The sequence below is a fragment of the Seriola dumerili genome, unplaced genomic scaffold (assembly GCF_002260705.1).
Source record: "Seriola dumerili isolate Sdu_G_001 unplaced genomic scaffold, Sdu_1.0 BDQW01000040.1, whole genome shotgun sequence".
Taxonomy (NCBI): domain Eukaryota; kingdom Metazoa; phylum Chordata; class Actinopteri; order Carangiformes; family Carangidae; genus Seriola; species Seriola dumerili.
Window position 1 is genome coordinate 391,276 of NW_019174295.1, and position 19,459 is coordinate 410,734.

The following is a 19,459-nucleotide window of genomic DNA, read 5'->3' on the forward strand; positions in this document are numbered from 1 at the left end:
TTGACGTAATTCTTCCTCGGGACATCAAGGAGCAGGCTGGAGTGTCATCATGGAAGTATTTCCTAAGGAAAAATAGAGAGTTTCTCATCTTGGAGTTGGAGGTAATTTGAGAAAGTGCAAGTTGGGAAAAACATTTAGAGCAGAAAGTTTTCTCCGGTTTTCCAGATGTCTCCTCTGATGCAGACAGCGGCTGGCGAATTAAATATATTCACACCCCATAAAAGATAGTTGCACTTTTCTTTCCCACTTCCTGCAACTCTGGATTTCATGCTTCATTGTCGACGCTGGTAATAAATATATAATCAACTTTACTGTCCTGGTATTTTTCAGCAAACACTCCCGTAAGAATAACGGGATTTAAAACTCTTCATTCAGGATATAACGACTCGTCGACGTTTGAGGACATGGACCGACACCGAGAAGACAAAATAAAGGAGCAGCTTTAAAAAGTAAGAGTTGGACGTTATCGTGAAAATGTTATTTGGGTGAAGTCCTTGGAAACTCGTCAGGGAAGCCCAATGAGTGGCACACAGTCAACACTCACTGACAGGTAGGCTGTACGCTTTTTCTTTTAAGTGTTTATTCTTTGTCGTTTTCTTTATATGTGTGTGTGTGTGTGTGTGTGTGTGTGTATGTGTGTCTTATCACTAACTGGTCCTGGCCAAAGTGTGTGAAATGTAAAAGAATGTACGCGTAAAATATCATTACAAAATAAAACATCATATTCAATATTAATGTTATTACTGTGAGGACTTTTCAGTGTGGAACAAAAAAACAAACTCATATCATGCAATGTAACGCTGTGTGTTTGTGTGTGTGTGTGTGTGTGTGTGTGTGTGTATATATGTTTGTATGTGTTTGTTGACGATTTTATCAAGTTAAAAGGTTTCTCTGCTCTGTTTATGAATGGATAGACAAAACTAACTGCACCAAACCAAACTCCATTAAAAAAATCTACTAATTTAAGGTTTTGTTGCTTGTCTGAAAATACATATAAGTACTTGAACGTGATATACGCTATACTGACATTTAATTCAGTCTCCTTGTAAATTCGGCAATAAAGTTATTCAACAAAAAGCCACAAGTTTCCAGAAAGTATTAGTATTTTAAATTGGTCTTAATAGCTTTCACTCTTGACGCCGAATTGTGTTTAGGCGACGATGGCGTCTGGGGATACGACGGGATGCAAATTAGAAATTATTTGTTTTAAAGTAAAGATAAAGGTGTTTGATGCACGCCGAAATGTGTAGAAGGGTTTGGTGTTTTTTGCGTGTTCTCTAATTGTTTTCTATCTTCAATGGCTTATCTGGGAAATTGAGGGCAAGTTAAAAGTTAGAGATTTCTCAGCGGAGTTCGTACAAGTCTCCCCTCTATAAAAACCAAAAACGGACCAGAACGTGACTTGCTTTTTTCCTGGTCACTCACAGGACTATGTGATTGGCTTTCACTGTTGATGACAGCCACATCTGTCAAACCAGCAGGGGGCATCTTGCTGGAATTAGTCATTCTTTACTTGTGGCTCCTGAAAGGCTCCAAAACATGTTTCTGTTCCTAATATACAGGTCAGGATGCTGAGGTGCACGTAAAAGGTTTTGTACCAAGAGTCTGTCACAGTTTCATTGTTGTCTGTCTTTACTGAAGATTGACTAATTGAAGACTCTTGGACACCTACACAAGTTTCACTGACACTACAGTCACAGTGTCAACAGGGTTAATCCAGGATTTTTACTCACAGCATGTCTTTACAACAGGCTGATGCATCGTGCACAAAGTAAAGTTGAAAATACCTTTAACCTGCACATGTCTATAAAAAGGCTTGCCCTTTATTGATCACATATAACACAGGCTAACATAAGGAAAAACAACATTTGTTTTGTGCCCTTTTTTGTCTGGTTCTTGGCAGAGAAATGAACCCCTGATAATGTCTTGATAAAGTCATGATAAAGTCTTGCAGCTCTGGAGTTCGTTGGTACCAACCCGAAACATTTTGGGCATTTTTCCACGTCTGTAAGAACCATATGAGGTGAAATGTTGTAGGAACATTAACGGTTGACTTTCGGCTTTTCAGATTCCATCCCACATAAGTCACTTGTATATTTTTACACTCGGCAATCAGGAGTTTCCTCTGAGGAAACGCCAAAATAAAGGCACACATGACTGCCTCGGAAAGTCAAACAAAGTCATTTGATTTCTTGACCTTCAGCCTGCAGAAAGGACTGAGCCGTTCGTCTGCTCGGCTGCCTTTTTAGAACAATGGGCCTTTTGATTCTCTGTAATGTTTCCATCATACCCTCCATATAAAGATCTTATATGGTCTAAAACCATAAACAACGGAAGGGACAGACAGTGGTAATTATGTGTCTACAGTCGCATTTGGATTAAATACTGAATGTAAACAAGAACTGGATGACATCTATAACAAAATCATTGTCACCTGCCCAACCTCCAAAAAATGTCATCTAGTGCCCACATGACCTGAAAACTAAAGCACAGCTGAGCATAAAGACTGGGAACACACCTCACTCACTCATTAACTCTCTTGTATCTGGTTTGTTTGATTCTTGGGTTGCCAGATACAGAACCCACAAAGACACCAAACCTGGCAACCTCACAGTGAAGATAAGACTCCAAGGAAGCTGCGTATGATTAGATGATCTCTGTGCTCTGCGGTGTTGATTTGTCATGAAATAGTTCCAGCTCATGACTCCCTCGAAAACCACAAATGGTCATCTTTACGTTTTTTGTTGGTGTAGAGATTAAACAAACCAGATACAGGATGTTAATTAGGGAGAATTAGAAGTGTGACGTTAGCCAAATATTTTCCGTCCCTGACTGAATTCTTTTAACAGTGACGGTAAAATCTGATCCACCATCTACAGTAACCACTGGGTGTGTGACCTTTGACCTCGCTTTAGTCCAAGCCAGTCCACTATGCTAATACTCTGTCCTGAAGGTGTCCAGGTCAAACAAAGAAAGTCCCTTCAACATTGAATTAAATTAACTCATGTGCTGGGAGTTGTCCTCCAAATGTTCAGACACAAACAAACTGATGATTACGCTTTAAACACAGCTGATCCTCTCATGTGGCAAAACATTAAAGGTCTCTTTGTACAACAGAGGAACAGTAGGAAGAGGCTCCTTCATCCAAAAGCTATAATTTATCCAACAGTTTATATTTCAGAGAGGGAAGTGAGTCATCTTTACTGTGCAGACCCAGCAGAAAAAGCCCTGGATCTTTTTTTATTTATTTTTAATTTTTGAAAATACGACTTCCTTTTTCTCTATCACATATTAAGCCCGGAGGCGATGGTGCTGTGATGATTTTAACCGTTTAAACAATAGAGTCATTGTATGAAGGACTTTACTAATTGAAGTGATAATGATAGAGAGAAGTCACCCACTGTAGTTCCACCGTCTCGGCTGATGCCAGGGAAACGTCCTTCTCTTTAAATAATAACTTCTGCCAATTTATGATTTTTGATGGCATTTGACTGTAACTTCAGCAGCTGTTGCTTGGGAACATCAATTTGGACAACACAGGGAATGCAATTCAAGATGATTTTCATTATCGATTAATCCGCCGATTAGTTGTTTACTTTATAAAACAGCAAATAGCAAAAATTAAAAAAATAAAATGAACAATCGGCCCCCACATTTACCCACAGCCCATATTGTTGTCTTCAGTTCAAATTCCCACATTGGAGAAGCAGGAGCAAGCTCATTTTAATAATGAATATTTGCTAATTAATTTTCTGACGATCGATTAACTGAGTAATTGTCACATCAGCTCTAGACAACACAAACCTTTCAAAACAATAACATGATAAGATTGTAACATTCAAATATGATCCTGCAAAAGTAAATGCACAATAAAAGCAGTGGAGTCAGTGGATGGACTGTCTGTACACTGACCACATTTAACATGGGAAATGTGACTCTGATCACGATCCTGTGTCTCTTTATTCTTTTCCGGCCCTGAACAGTAGTTTAATGTACAGCAGATATAACGCGGCGCACTGTATCTTGGATTCTGCTGTCTTAGTTTGCACTGTGAATGTTTTCACTGAACAGTGGTTTCACTTGCAAATCGGTTGACTTTGAATGTCACTGCTGCTGTCTGACCCCGTCCTGTCTCTGAGGCCGAACCCTGCGCAGGCGTTACATCTCTCGGGTGCACGCCGAGGTTTGCTGCTCTTTCGTGACAAGGTGATGTTGTTTCGTTATGTAAACGACACGCTCGTCTGCGGATGTTGAAGGTTGTTGCTGGAGGCTGTGCTGTTAAAAAAAAAAAAAGAAAAAAAAAAGGGTTCAGTTGCCAGGCAACACTTGTGCCAGCTCCAGCAGTGGGTAGGTCACATGTTTGGAGGGTTTCTCAGTGAGAAGAATTCGGTTTGAGCAGGCTGCTAGGTTCCTCCTAACGTTTGTGATATTTTACCGTCAGGATGTGACAACCCCCAGCATGGGACATGTTCTCCTGTCTGCATAGCCTCAAGGGACTAAAACCTTCCTCTCTCCGGAAGAATACTGTAGGTCTCGTTGAGCCCACAGTTCCCTGGAGGTTTGTGAAGCAGCAGTAGACTGTTCGGCCTTTTAAAGGAAAAAAAAAAAAGGTTTATTACGACATTGGGTTTTATTTTCGTAGGCCCTTGTTTTTATCAGTTCCAGTAACATTGTAGTCACCAAATTGCTGAGACCTGAGAGCACAGAAACATTGCTAAAAATGGGTCCAAGGGGGGAAAAGAGCAAACAGTCAGATGACCAGACAAGTTTTAAACAAGCTGTCAGGTGAGTCAGAGAAAACCAAAGGCAAACAGTTCAATTATTACACAAACGCCCTGTTATCTGTCACAGTTTATGGACTGACTTTTTGGATCAACTTTGATTTACCGTAGTCTACTTGCCGTAGTTGTGTGTGATGAGGGATTATAAGCAACATTTTATTTTTACAGCCTGATCATCTGTCTGCATGTGTTTCGCCCTGCGGACGTATTCTTAGCAATGTCCTACTTTTTAACATCTCTGAAATAACATTGGGGGAGTTCAATGTTTTATTTTGTCCAAAAAAACGTCTGACAGTCAGGTGTGTGGAGTTGTTGAAAGTCAACAAGGTTTGAACTCTCTTTAGTTCTCTGCTTTTTGATTCTGCACAAATCTGCTCGTCACTTTTTGCACGTCCAACTGAGAGCAACACCATGAACGTCTTCAGGAGGAGACTTCTGAAATTGTGTGCTTTTATTCCCATCGTATGATTCACTGCATCAAGATTACAATGGCACGTAAAAGACTCATGTACAGGGGCTGGTTTCACAAAAGACAGACGTGGACTGTGGCTTAGAAATGGCAAATACTCAGACTTCAGACAGACCGGTCTAAAATATCTTTGTGAAAGTGGCCCCAGATTTATGAAGGTAGTTGACCTTTGTGTTCATTGAACTTGAATTTAAACTTGATAATCACTGACTGTGAAATCACTACAGGTAGCAACGATGCTCTTCTTTCTTTTCATACGACATTTACCTCAGTAATAACCTCCATATCGACACAATCCCCACCTCCACCTGCTCTGCTCCGAGCTGCTCGACCCCTCCTGTTACACCACTGGAGATCAGTCCCAGGTGCGATGCATGAGCCGACTTTGTAATGAGCTGCTGTAGTAGCAGGAGCAGAGGCAAATGCATGTGAACGAGTCCCTCGGTGTTGTTTCAGAGAGAACAGGGAGGCAGTGGGATGCAGCCAGAAGGAGAAGGAGGCTGTAACAGCGGGCTTCTCACCCTGTCATTGAGTGTTTGGATCAGATATGAATACTTTTGCCTTTTTAGTTGTGGTGCGACAGTATGATGTATTGTATGACTATAATCACTGTTGTTCCTTCCCTTGCTGGAACAAGAGTTTCTCTCAGTCGTCCTCCTCAGTTTACTGTAAATACAAACCAAAGCCGCCAGACTCATGAAGAGCACTGTATGATAAACCTGAATGGTTACAGTCTGTGGTCCGGCTCTTTTGCTCTTTGTCGCACAGTTTTGCTGATCTGTGTGTTTTTCCCGCCCGCCGACCTCCCCCTCTGCCCCCCTCCCCCCCTCCCCCGCTCCACCTTACCCCGGGCTCTGACGGGAAGTGGTGACATCACTGTTAAACAATGTCTGTCAGGCCCACCAGGCCACCGGCCCTTCCTGGCTGACTGACAGTGCCGCTGGTGACACATCGCTGCAGGATGGCTGCCGACCAGAAAGAGCCCGCTGTCATGTTACAGCCTGACACTGAGATCAGCAGTTTTTACCCAATAGATTAAAAACACTGTTATGCTAGTGTGCATGTTTGTGTATCTGTATGATTGCAGGAGGCTCCTTAAATGTAACAAAGCATAGTTTCTGTTTTCTAGGCCTGAGTGGATAATCAAATGCGCCTGTTGGTCAGGGGGCCCTGGGCCACAACTTCTGCATGAAATGACTGTCAATATTTCTTGTTTAAAAGTTAAAAAACACAAAATTACCACTAAAAGATGCAAAACAACCTCGAGGAGATACAAAACAGCCACACACAGACTCAAAAACACAAAGAGATGCAAATCAACCACAAAGACACAAAGATACAAAACGGCAACATAGAGACTCAAGAGACCATAAAAGGGTTCATTTTCTTATTATCCGTCCATGATTTTAGGTTTACTTCAAAGATGATGATTAAAGTTAGATAGAAGACAGAAGGTCTCGTGTGCTGGTATGTTACTACTGGCAATTGAGGTAGAATGGAGGCATTCCTGTTGCTGAAGATGGATTTACTTCTGTGTTTTACTGCCCCTGTCTGACCAGTCCTGATTTGTGTTTGTTGTGTTAAGATACCGATAATATCTTCAGTTGGCTTCTATTGAGGATAGATTTTTGTTTCAGCAAGATTTATACAAAATGCAGTCAATCAATACTCAAACAGAATAGACCAAGTATGAGATGCAGAGCTTTACTGCGCCCAATCTTGAAATAATGTTAAGTAAAGTTAGAATTACTCTCACTGAGCACTTTATTAGGAACACCATACTAACACCTGTTAGTTCCTCCCTTTACTTTTAAAACAGCCTCAGTTCTTTGTGGCATTGAATCTGTAATATATTGGAAATATTCCTTTAGACTCTGCTCCGTGTTGACATGATTGCATCAGCTCCACCACTTCCTAAAGGAGTTCTTCTGGATTCTGATGGGGTGACTCAAACAAAGCCTTATCGAGCAAAATCCCGGCAGGTCAAAGAACACATGTTGTGCAGTGAGCAGCGGTCTCAGCTGTTCATTCATTAATGTCAGTCACTTACTGATGAATGACTCCTGGTCAGACTTTAAGCTATGTCTGAGGGGTTTGTTATTAAGATCTCTGATTGCTGGATAATGAACATACAGTGTTACGTAACTTTATTCTGGGATCTTTTTGATCTAAATTACTTGTTGTCACGTTATCAATAAAAGCATGATTTATGAGCCCAAAGAGCTTATCAACACATCATCTGGTCAGGGAATTTTATTAGAAATGAAAGCTTTATTTATGTTACAGACTGTCCTGCATGCCGGTGATATAATCCTTATAGCCGGTGGTGGGAGAGGGATTCAGTTTTTAGGTTGAATAAAATCAAGATTTAAGTTTTTTTATACATTTGAGGTTAATTGTACAAAACATTCACTCAGTGTTATTTGGATGAGTCTTATATGTTTTACTGCTACTTGATTGGATAACTTATTGGAATTCACAAGCTAATATTGAATTTGGATGTTTGTGGTGATGTAGTGACGGGAGCCAAGTAATGTCAGAGGGAAGTGATTCATTAATGGAACAGACATAAAAATATTCACTCTGGAAAGCTCTAATAATCAACCAGGGAAGTTGTTGTTTATTGACAAGTGATCAAGTTTAGTGTGTGTTGCCAAAGTGTGATATAACTTATTCCTCTGAGCCATAGAGCGCCATTGTCTCCAGAAACAGATTAAAAACACATTAAAGAGCCACACCGTTGCACCCGGTGACATGTTCCTTCATTACCACGAACGACCGCACTTCAGTTGATTTTGACTCAGTTGCACGTACCACCATCCTGCCGCTGGAAACACTCACTACTCACTAGAGCACTGAATGTGTATCAGTCCGCGGCTGAAAGTAATCCCCAAACAAATGCACTATTTACTCCTGTTTGAAAGACATTTGCTAAAAAGAACAATTGCGTAGGAACCAATGGGCTTGGGGGTGAGTGCTGCATTAAGGGTAGTTGAATAACACTTGACACTGAAGCAGAAGATGATCTACAGCATTTATAGAAAAAGGACTTAAGTTTCAATCATTTGGTTTTGCCTGGATGATTAGCAAAAAGTCAAATTATGATATAGAGATGATAGAGTCTGTATTACATGTTTATCCATAAAGCAAGGAGAAAAGATATTTTTCCAGTGTCTTGTTTCTAATCCATGTTGTTGTCTTGTGCTACCACTGCATTGGTGGAGTGTGTTTATGAGATTTCAATAAACTTAGAAATTTCAAAATATGACGTCATATTCAACGTACTGAGCACTTCTCTAAGTAGATTTTGAAAAGAGGACAAAAGTGGAACAGACTCAGAGTCACAGAGGCATCACTGGACTTTCTGAGAGGAAATATAGTTGTGTGATCAAAATCAAATGAGCAATTAATTATTGTTAAGGCATACTGCATTAAAAATCTATTGATTTCTAGTGTATTTGGAGTTCAAGCTTCTTTCTTGTTGGGCTTTTGTCTCCAACCCTCTGGAGCTGAGTCCTTAGCTGTTATCATCCCAGTGGAATTGTCTGGTATTTTTGGCATCCAGTGAACCACTGCATGTTTTTTTTTTTTTATCTTTGATAACTGTGCACGAGGCAAGTAAAGAAAGTCTGAACAAATTAGCCAGCAGACATGTATCGCAGCTGAGCGACACTAATACAATAAGTAAATTAATGATTCCCTTTTATCGCGGTGCCAGTAAACGTTTGGACACGATCACTTTTGCTTTGTAATCCTGTGTTTGTGAACTTGTGAACCTGTGGTGCCTCTAAATCTCTGGGCAGAACAACAGAAAAGTTCACCAGGTTTTAATGACCCGTGTCACTGCAGTGTCGGCAGCTTGGCAAGCTTGTGACATTTAGCCACTTTCCCACTGTGTTCTCTATAGAGCCTGGAGGACTTATCAAATATTATCAGCTGATATTAGTTTATTAAATTTATAATGGCATATGTCATCTGATAAGTGAGAAGAAACTGCTGCACGGTAACAAGATTATTTGTTTTGTAAAATGTCCTGCAGTATCAGTTTTACCGCGTCATGGAGATGAAGTCTGCTGATCTGTGTGGTTTAAAATTTCTCTCACCGATAATGTAAAGATCATCCAGGTTTATGTTATGGCCTCAACTTTTAATGAACTCAGCTTCGACACAAACACATCATATTGTTTCCATCAGTTTGTCTTCGGGACGTCTAAATATTACAATAAAAATAAAAACATCAGCTGCCAGAAGCGAATCCAAAATGTTTTCTCGCTGCAGTCGGGATGAAACACGGCGCCGTGGTTGTTGAATCTGTCTAAAATAAAACCCAGAATTAAGAAGTGAACAGAGTTTCTTGCCACAATGCACCATGGGAGTTGTAGTTAATTTATGAACACATGTTTGTACTGTTTTTTTTTTTAGGAATCATCTAGAGCAGTTGATTGTCTCTTGTAGTGATGATTCAACCTCTGTTTTATACTGATCTAAGCCACAGATTAGCTCCAGTTGTGAGTCACTTACATTGTCTTTGTGACTTTTTACTTACATAATCGGGACACCCAAAAATAGCTCCTCCAACTCTGTTCACTTTGTTGTGTCTGAACAAAGCTTGAGTCATTTAAAATGGGGAGATATACAGCAGCAAGTTGCGTAGTGGGCTTTGATCTGATATTTCTCATTATTGTACACACTTTAGTTGTTGTTGTTTTTTTTAAATTCTGATACTTAATATGTGAAGCTGAAAGCTGAATTCCTCTCTCTTATCCAGCAGCACTTACTTAGCTGCCACCCACTGAGCAGGATGCAGTCTGTCCTTGTCTCGCCATGTCTTATCAACTGCTAATCTCCTCCAACCACAGCAAGGAGGCTCCCTAAGTGGGCTTTCTAAACCAAGAGAAAAAGACAAGGTTTTCACTCTAATACTTTCCTATTCAATGTAATTTCACCATTTTGTCACAGTGTTGTTGTGTCTAGGAGAGTGGGATCAGTTTCAGCTGTTTAGTCTGGTTCATTTTTCTCCCAGGAGCTTCGACACAAAGAAAAATATCTTTGGTTTTCTGTCTTTTTTTTTTATTTACCTGAACCTGATATCCCAGGATCTGCAGCACGAGGACAGTTTAGACCGGACTGTTCACACACTCTGGGAGCTAAGTTGAGATTTCCTTCGCCCGGCCCTCTGTCTTCCCTCAAAGACACTTGTGCCCCCCCCCCCCCCCCCTGTTTCTTTCCCAGCCTTCTCCCACATTCAGGAAACTGGAGCAGAGCCAAAAACCCCTAGTCTCCGTTTCCGGGAATCTGTCCCACAAAGCCACAGTATAGTAAGTTGGCCCTGACGTGGGAGCCATTGTTAAAAGCCCAGGGCCCCCATTGTCCAAGGGAGGAACAGCAGCACAAACAAAACCCCCTCTTGCGGAACAAGTAGGAGGTGCTGAGGGCATGGGGGGGGGCGAGGAGGGGGAGCCCACGCTATTAATATATGAACTAGCCCCATCAAGCTGAGCTCTCATGAGGGAAATGCATTTAATTCAGACCGACTGTTGGAAATTTATTCAAAATTGGACAACAGCAGCTTTGTCGTCCCACTTTGCTAATATGGCATTGATCGGAGAATACTGCACTGGTTGTCTATGATGTTTAATGGATCATACAGTAAGAGTTACAACTGATGGTGAATATATGCTGTGTGAGTGGCAGAAAACATTATAACATTATTATTATTATTATTATTTATAACATTACTAAGGTTCATAATCAAAAAATAAATCAAGTTTTTGTTTTGAATATATTAAAACCTGCATCGTTCACGTCTCCTACCTGTCTTCATCCCTTTACCTTTACGGTGCATTGGCTCATTTCTCAGTGTTTTACAACCACCAGTTGTTTTCCCTCATATCCCTGATATCATGGATTCTGATCCAAGCAATATTTGTTGCACCTGTCGAGACGACTTAAACCTTCACCATTCTTGTTATGGCATAGTTTCGATTGACCAGCTTTAATATGAGCAGAGCTCTAATCTGCCGACACTTTAAAAATGTAGATTTCAGAAAGTAAAGTACAGTGGATTAAACTGGCAACACCCAGTCGACTCTTTCTGTCTGTAGTTAAAGTCATTGTGACATTTCCAATAATATCTCATCATGGACATTATATCTAATATAAGTGGTTGGACAGTATTTTTAAGACCTCACTGTACCCTGACTCTCATTTTTTTTAATAAGATATTATATTTTGTGTTTATAGCCCCCAATGGTGGCTGTAGCTTCTCAGTTTTTAAAAAGTTGAATTTCAAAAAGGAAGGAAATTTGTGGATTATGGGAAAGGTATTTATTTATTTGTTTTGAAGTGTTTGAGGGTTTATATGTTGTGTGTGTTCTCACTGCTCTAGGACCCCAAGCATTCTCAACAAGGAGCCGACAGACAAGAAACCTAAGAATGAGAAATCGTCCGTCTCCCTCAAACATGAATTTGATCCAACAGGTAAGAGACGCACAGCTTTATCTCTATTCTCTGATTTTTTAAATTTTTAGCGCTGGCTTTACTCTTATGTACTCTTAAATAAAGTTATCTGTTAGCTATGGTGAGGGGGGAGAACAGGGATGGCGTGGATGTAGGCAGCGCTCAGAAACAAGTTGTTAAGGTGGTTGCCTGGGTTGCAGGGTCGACATTAATCCTTCCTGCCCTTTTCTTCACCTTGGCGTCTTGAGGCTCCTTCATGGAGGCCAGAAGACAACCAATTATCCACTCAGCTCCCTCAGATAATTCTTTGAAGTGGGAGAAGGAAAAGGACTCTGAGTCGCTACACTTCCTCAGTGGCTACAGGAAGAACGTCCCTTGATCTGGCAGATGTTCTTTGCAGATTTCAGCGCGTTGGAGACGGCGGAGTGTAGGGACATGGCTGACACCGCTGAGTTTAGAAATGGAGTCACTAATTTCACAGGGTCACAAGGATGTGGCAGATTCACATGGGTACTATTAGCTGTGCTCCTGGCACATGGTCGAGGGATTTTTTTTTTTGTACGCCCCTTCCATAACATTCAGTTTTAATTTGATGTACAGGCTAGCTGTCCAAAGTGTCACATTTAACTAGTTAACAGAGTAATAGATTAGACCATCCATCATATGTTTCATATCATTGTTGATCACAGCGTATTTACTATTTTCTGCACAGAGAATACATCTAGAAGCCAATGTCCTAAAATTGGTTTTTCTACTATACCTTATCTACTGCTACTGCTCATAATAATACTAATAATCACATTGTTGGAGCATCTTAATTTATTTTTTTTTCAAATCCTAGTGTCATCTGCATAATTCAAATCAATTCAGTTTTATTTGTATAGTGCCAAATCATAACAAACATTATCTCAAGACCTTAAAAATATTATAGAGAGAAACCCAACAGTTCCCACAATGAGCAGCACTTGGTGACAAACAGAATATTAGAGGACCCAACATTGACCTCTGTGGAACACCATATTTTAAGTGAGCTGTTGAAATGTAGTTCAGGTTTGTGTCCCCTCCAGTTTTCCAGATGATAAGACCACGGTCCTCAGAATGAGCTAAGCACATTAAGTCTAAAAGTGTACGCACCTTTACCGGCAGGGTAGAGGTGGTCTTTTATTACCCTCAGAGGAGCAGACTGCATTGTGGGTAGCAGACATCTTCACAGATGCTGAGAGCCTATTTTTTTCACCACATCTCACCTCAGCATTGTAAATGTAGTTGTTGTTTTTTCAGACAAGTTCAGGTAATGATGTTTTAAATAACAAAGGACTCTATACCCAGTCATTTACAGTGTCAGCTCTCCTTTAACACAGCGAGAATGAGCAGCGCTGCACCATGGTTGTATTCGTGACTTATCAGTGATGGGGGACCATTTTGATTTTTTTTTTTTTTTTTTTCTTTAGCCTTTCCATAGATGATTTTCTACACAAAAGCTCTCAAAGAGACACGAGAGGAAAATGGGTCTCTTGTTGTTGTGTCCAGTTTTCTTGGAAAGAGAACTGGCTGCTATTTAAAAACCTTTTTCTGTTCTTGATTTGTCACTTCCTGTGTGGAGAAATTTGACTCCACAGGACGACCAGTATTCCAGATATTCTGTGCCAAAAAATCTGAGGCAGAACTTCATGTATAAGTCCCTTTTGTCAACACTTATCACTAACCGGTCCCGGCAAAAGTGTGTGAAATGTAAAAGAATGTACGCGTAAAATATTGTTACAAAATAAAACACTATATTCAATATTAATGTTATTACTGTGAAGACTTTTCAGTGTGGAACAAAAAAACAAACTCATATCATGCAATGTAACTTTGTGTGTTTGTGTGTTTGTGTGTGTGTGTGTGTGCGCGCCGACAGGTCTCGTCCAGCGTTGCGTGATAATCCAGAGAGATGAAAATGGCTTCGGGCTGACCGTAAGCGGAGACAACCCTGTGTTTGTGCAGCTGGTCAAAGAAGGTAAGACTCGCACACAAAGTGAAAAAATCACCACGCACCTGTAGAAGCACCATCTCTGACTCTGCTCCGTCTTTCGTCTTATAGATGGAGCTGCGATGCGAGCTGGTGTTCAGACAGGAGACAGGATCATCAAGGTGAGTCTTGGTTATTTACTTCTTATTTCCAGGATCAGCAGCTGAGAGTTAAAAGTTGAAACTGATATATTTAGCCTTTGTATTTGCATTTGTTTAGGGATTCAACTTTGTTCTCTCCTGATACCAGATCAGATATATAAACTCTGTATCTGCTGAGAGACCACACAGTTTAAACACATTTTAGTTTTTGTCTTTTTATATGGTTTGTTGACAATAACAAAAATAAAAGCAACGTTTTCCTTCCTGACAGGTTAATGGGACCTTAGTTACACATTCAAACCACATAGAGGTTGTGAAGCTGATAAAATGTAAGTATGCACTTCTAATTAGAGCTTCAATATCCTGCATCACATTTTAATTTTCTATTATTTTCATGGCATGTTAAGAACATAGTTTTAAGTTGGCGATAAGGCTGAAGCATCTACGTCTTTGAAGTGGAGTTGCTGCCGTTTGTTTAGTGACAAAAGCCGTAAAAAAAATCCAAATTTGAGCAAAAGGGAAGGCAAATCAACTACCACAGCTGCGTATGATAGGCTTAAACACCTGTCAATCAAACAGACATGTCCCCAAGCATACAACTCTTTGCAATTTATTGTGGAAAATAAATACAGAGATTTATTTTCTAGAGAACAGTTTGGGGTTTTCCCACTCCCTCCTCTGTGTGACAAAGCTCTCTGTCTCCCTCTGAGCTGGTTCTGTTGACCAAATCTTCACAATAGCTCGGGTGCTTTTATACATGTATCAGTATTATTCTTTCCCTTCACCCACCCCTCATTCCTTTCCCATGACTCCTCTCTGGCAGCGGGCTCCTATGTAGCCCTGACAGTCCTGGGGAGGCCTCCAGGGCTTCCTCAGATCCCCCTGGAGGAGGATGAGAAGGAGGAAGGGGCAGAGGTCAGCACACCCTCGTCTCTCTCAGTGCCTCACTCGCCTGCGCTGCCAGGTGGGGAGCACTGCAGCCCCCAGGAGCACCTCACCTCCCCTCCGCCCGATGGGGTAAGGAAGAAATGAAGAGCATTTTTATGCATGTGCCACATATATTATCTACTTTTCTCTTTAGTGAGGGACGGGAGCACTTCACCACATAACATTTAACTCATATTAAATATACATTTTTATTGTTAAAAATACTTAAACTGTTTCAAACCTAGAAAACTCAGTGGTAAAATCTGTTACAATCCTATAACCATCTGCAAGACCAAATAAGACATGACAAGACAAGTTTTTTTCTTTTTTACAGCAAGTAAAGGAGCTCATAAAATGTGTTTCCATTAATAGCGTCTTCCCCATTTTGTTTTTATTTAAGCGATAAGCCGCGATGTTGCAAAATGGGAAACTTCACTGTAATAGTCAGATTTCATTGTGCTCAAGACTGATCCTGACTATGTTCAAAGTGATCTCACTGTTAAATTTATTGTCTGTGAGTAAGAGTTTCATCGTCTGATGTTTAGAAAAATGCAAAGTCATCATGGTTCTTCACCGATCCTGTCGCTGTGCGTTTGTTTGGAGCCAGGAAACTAACAATCAGCTGCAGATGCTTAAAAGTTAGATTAGTGCCAGAGGAAAACTGCATAATGACTGAGTTTGTGTCTGCAGCAATATATATATATATATATATATATATATATATAGATCCCATATATATTAAGGTCACTGTAAAGGCACATCTCTCCCAATAGGATACGTTGCAGGAGTATTATATGGACCCTGACCTGATCAACGAAGTAAATTTAGTCAATACAACAACACTTTATATAATATTCTCCACCTGCGTAATGTAACATGTTGAACAGGTGATAAAGTTGATTCAGTCCAAATAATCCACCGGTGGCTTTTTTATTCTAAGTAACTTTAGAGTAAATTAAATTGTTTTAGGAACCCATCACCTGCTTCCTTATAACCCAGAAATTAAACCTATCCAGTTCTATAAGAAAAAGGAAGTGTAACTCATTAAATATGCTGGTTTTTTTTAGATATAAAATACCGTGTTTCTGTCTTTCCCCTGAAGCGCTGCACAGGAGCTTTATGCCCATTTCCTTTTTGTGTGGATTCTGCTGCTGGATCTCAGCGGTGAACTGAAACCAGAACACTCTGCGTGACGTTGTTTCAAACCGCGATAAGGTTCATGATATCAGAAGCTTATCTGGCTGGCACAACCCACGCATTATTATAGCTCATTATTTTTGATTGGTCACATCGTTCCAGTCCATTACTGCCGCCTTTTACCAAAACTGCTGCACAGTGTCAACAATCTCTCCTCTGTCTAACACTGGATGTGTCAAACTACAGACTTCAGTTTCATAAAATCTGGTACAATGGAAAATAAATTCTTCCTTAGAACTATCAACCGTGACGGTGCAGTCTCTTGCCCTTTCAATGTATCAATTACTCAATTCATTTGATTTAATAATGCTCCCATGTTCCCCTTTTTTTTGCTTTCTCACTTTCAGTCTGATTAGAATCACTTCTCTCCTACTATATGTGGGAATAATTATGTAGTAATGTGTTTGGCTGCGTGCTTCCCCTTTATCTTCTCTTTTAGGAGGAGAACAAAGGCATGCACAGCCAGAAGATCGACAGCCTCCAAAAGATGTTAACCAAACAGCAGCTGGACTTACAGGTATGTGTGTGTGATATCGATCGTTGTGTTTCCTCTCGCGCAGTATTTATGAAGGGGATTGTTACCTCAGCTCCTGAGTAATGCTGATTGTGGATTGTTTATTTCATTTGTGGCTTATTTTTCTATCACGCTGGGATTTGTTTATTTGTGTTTAGGCAAAGGAGGAGGAGTGCGGCAGACACCCACGACCTAAGCTAGTGAAGGAGATCCAGGAGCAAAAGAAGTACATTTCACTGCTGCAGGAGCAGATCAGCAAAGCAATAGCAGCAATACAGGTGCTGAAGCACACACACACACACACACACTGTCACACACACACACACACACACTGTCACACACACACACACACACACACTGTCACACACACACACTGAAAAAATTAAGCATGTTGCTCCAGTTTCCATATTCCATAGTAAAGACAAATCACCATCCGCTTCAGCAGTTATTACAGGAAAGCTTCGTGTTTTTATCAAAGTTAAACAGCAGTAACTTTGTCGGCAGAGAAAAAAACTACAGCTATCATGAAGAAAGTATAAGCATGGGCGCTAAAGTCATCGTAACTTGGTTTCAGTTTCGTTCATATCCATAAAACTCATTGTCTGCTGTCTAAAAACGCCTCCTCTCTTAAGCCGTGGATCCATGGATTTAAACCTAGCATCATCAGATGCCCCTTTTTTACAGTGGACTTTTCCTGCTTAGTCATAAATAATAAATACATAAATAATCAAAAATTAAATTACTCAATAAACGCCTGGATGACCAGCCACTGCATGTAGAGTTTCCTCTGAGGACAATAATGTAAATAAACCTCCTCTCCTGTGTTTGAAATGATTCGTGTTTATTTGGAAAGCCTCAGCAGCCTCACACTGTTCGCCATGACAGAGAAGCATTTCCTGAATCTCCATCACTATCCATCATTAACACGGCCACAGTGATGAGAATAAGACGCAGGCTGAGAACAACTGGCACATGAAAGAAGTTGATTTAACCCTGTTCATCCATACATCAACTGCAGTTCTACTGGAGGTTTTACTCAGTAAATTCATCCTCATCTAATCACAGCTGCTCGACACATAATACAACAGCAGAAAAAAAGCAAAATCACCACTTAAAAATATGTTAAAGCTCTCGACATTTATTCTCTAAAGTATGAATTAAACTTCAGCTCCTCCCGCAGGTCACTGCAGAGCTCTTCAGTCGACGCGACCTTTGTTAATTGTTGCCGATAAGATCACGAACAAATTCTTATGTGCGTGTTTCAGGATGGAGTCACTGTGTCCAGGAACGGTGAGGCCGAGCAGGGGGACGGCGAAGCGACCTCGTCCTCGCGGGGTGACGGCGGTAACGACAGGCCCTCGACTAACAACAACTCTGTGGGTATAATGACGGAGCACGGCAAATAGTGTGGTGAACCAAATAACCCAGACGCACTTTGTACTTATGTGTGGTTTTGTGGCAGATTCCCGAGCCAGCGTTGACAGATTCGGTCAGTTACTTCGTTAAGTGATGAACAGACAGCAGTTTTGTAACTAATTAATTGTTTATCAAGCAAAAATGCCAGATACTCTCCAGTATCAGCTTCTCAATTTTGAGCATTTGTTACTTTTCTCTGTATGTCATAGTAATTTTCATATATTTGGGAAGTTAGGGGGAAACAATAATTAAAAGTAAAAAGAAAAATGTTTTTTTTTTGTATTTAAATTGATCTAGAAAATAACAAATTAATTCAAACTGGTTATTTTTGTTTCCATAATAACAGTAGTATAACAAAAAATAGAAATGCTATGAAATGCCTGTTAATGCACCAATGATACTTACAGTAAATTCAGTTTTAATTTCCTTTATAGATACCTGATACTTTCTGATAGATAATGCTGTATTTACATCTTCACTGTGTCTATTTAAGAGAATATTAACTATAAATAAGAATCTAGGTAAAATGATTCTGAACCCACAGTTGGTAGTAGGTTATATTATAGTATCTACAGGTGTTCCTCTCAGGCTGCCTTACTGCACCAACATGTCTGTGACCTGAAAGACAAAACTCAGGGGTAAAAAAAACCAACAAAAAAAAGCCCATGCATCACTCGCCTCATGACTCACTCCTGCTTGTTAAACTTGGAAACATGGAAACAACCGAAGGCGTCTCAGATGACCGGATCAACATTTTTATCAGCTCTAGACTCTGGACTGGACTTTAATAAGAAACTCAACCCGACACAATAGACTAAAAGTGAGGAGGGGGGGGCGAGGGGGCTTATATCCGCTGTCCCCGAAGGAAATGACGCCCCTTGTCAGACAAAACAAACAATCTGAAGATGTTGCCTTCAGTTGCATTGGGAAATTCTCACTATTTTCTTACAGTTTTAGAGATTGAACCATACACAAGTGAAGGGGAAGGGGCACGAGCTCGACGCTCTCTCTCTCTCTCTCTGTGTGTGTGCTTTGTGTTTGATGTTTGTTTTTAAGAAAGGAGCTAATGAACCGTGGATCAGGTGCTGCTGCTGCTGCTGACTGGGAAATGTTGTACCCACGGCCTGACGTTAAACACAGACAAAACAGAAAGCCCCTCTGAAAATACTGCTTACACAGACTTCCTTGTAATAACAAATAATCTTTTTATCACAACTTCTATAAATAGGGATGAAATGGTCTTATTTTCCAATCTCTGGGGATTTCCCAGTATTCAGCACCAGACTAAACAATCAATTTGGCTTAAGTGCTGTTGTGCTGCTGTGTGTGTGTGTGTATTAACGTGTATGTGTGTGTGCGTGTGTGTGCGTGTGTGTGCATGTGTGTGTGTGTGTGTGTATGTTTCGGTCTGGGTGTGTCTTTAGATGCACAGCAGCCCCCTCCCAGAGAGTCCCGGCAAAAGAGAGACGCCCTGTCAGAGCCCGGACGTCAGCCGCCGAGACGGACTCAACTCCTGCTCGTCGCCCGACACTGAGGACAACACTGACACTGTAAGACACACTCTCTTACACACACACACATACA

General features: G+C 40.6%; 1 protein-coding gene across 1 annotated transcript in view; it reads left to right on the forward strand.

Annotated features, from left to right (window-relative positions):
• The first annotated feature begins 258 nt into the window (after positions 1-258).
• The window catches only part of LOC111217069 (rho guanine nucleotide exchange factor 12-like), a 32,222-nt gene continuing 13,021 nt past the window's right edge, over positions 259-19,459 (forward strand). The window contains exons 1-10 of the mRNA XM_022738766.1: positions 259-550; positions 11,639-11,730; positions 13,610-13,708; positions 13,793-13,842; positions 14,093-14,150; positions 14,645-14,838; positions 16,385-16,462; positions 16,618-16,737; positions 17,725-17,835; positions 19,300-19,425. Coding sequence (XP_022594487.1) covers positions 519-550; positions 11,639-11,730; positions 13,610-13,708; positions 13,793-13,842; positions 14,093-14,150; positions 14,645-14,838; positions 16,385-16,462; positions 16,618-16,737; positions 17,725-17,835; positions 19,300-19,425 — 960 coding nt within the window. The 5' untranslated portion in view covers positions 259-518. The remainder of the gene's footprint in view (positions 551-11,638; positions 11,731-13,609; positions 13,709-13,792; positions 13,843-14,092; positions 14,151-14,644; positions 14,839-16,384; positions 16,463-16,617; positions 16,738-17,724; positions 17,836-19,299; positions 19,426-19,459) is intronic.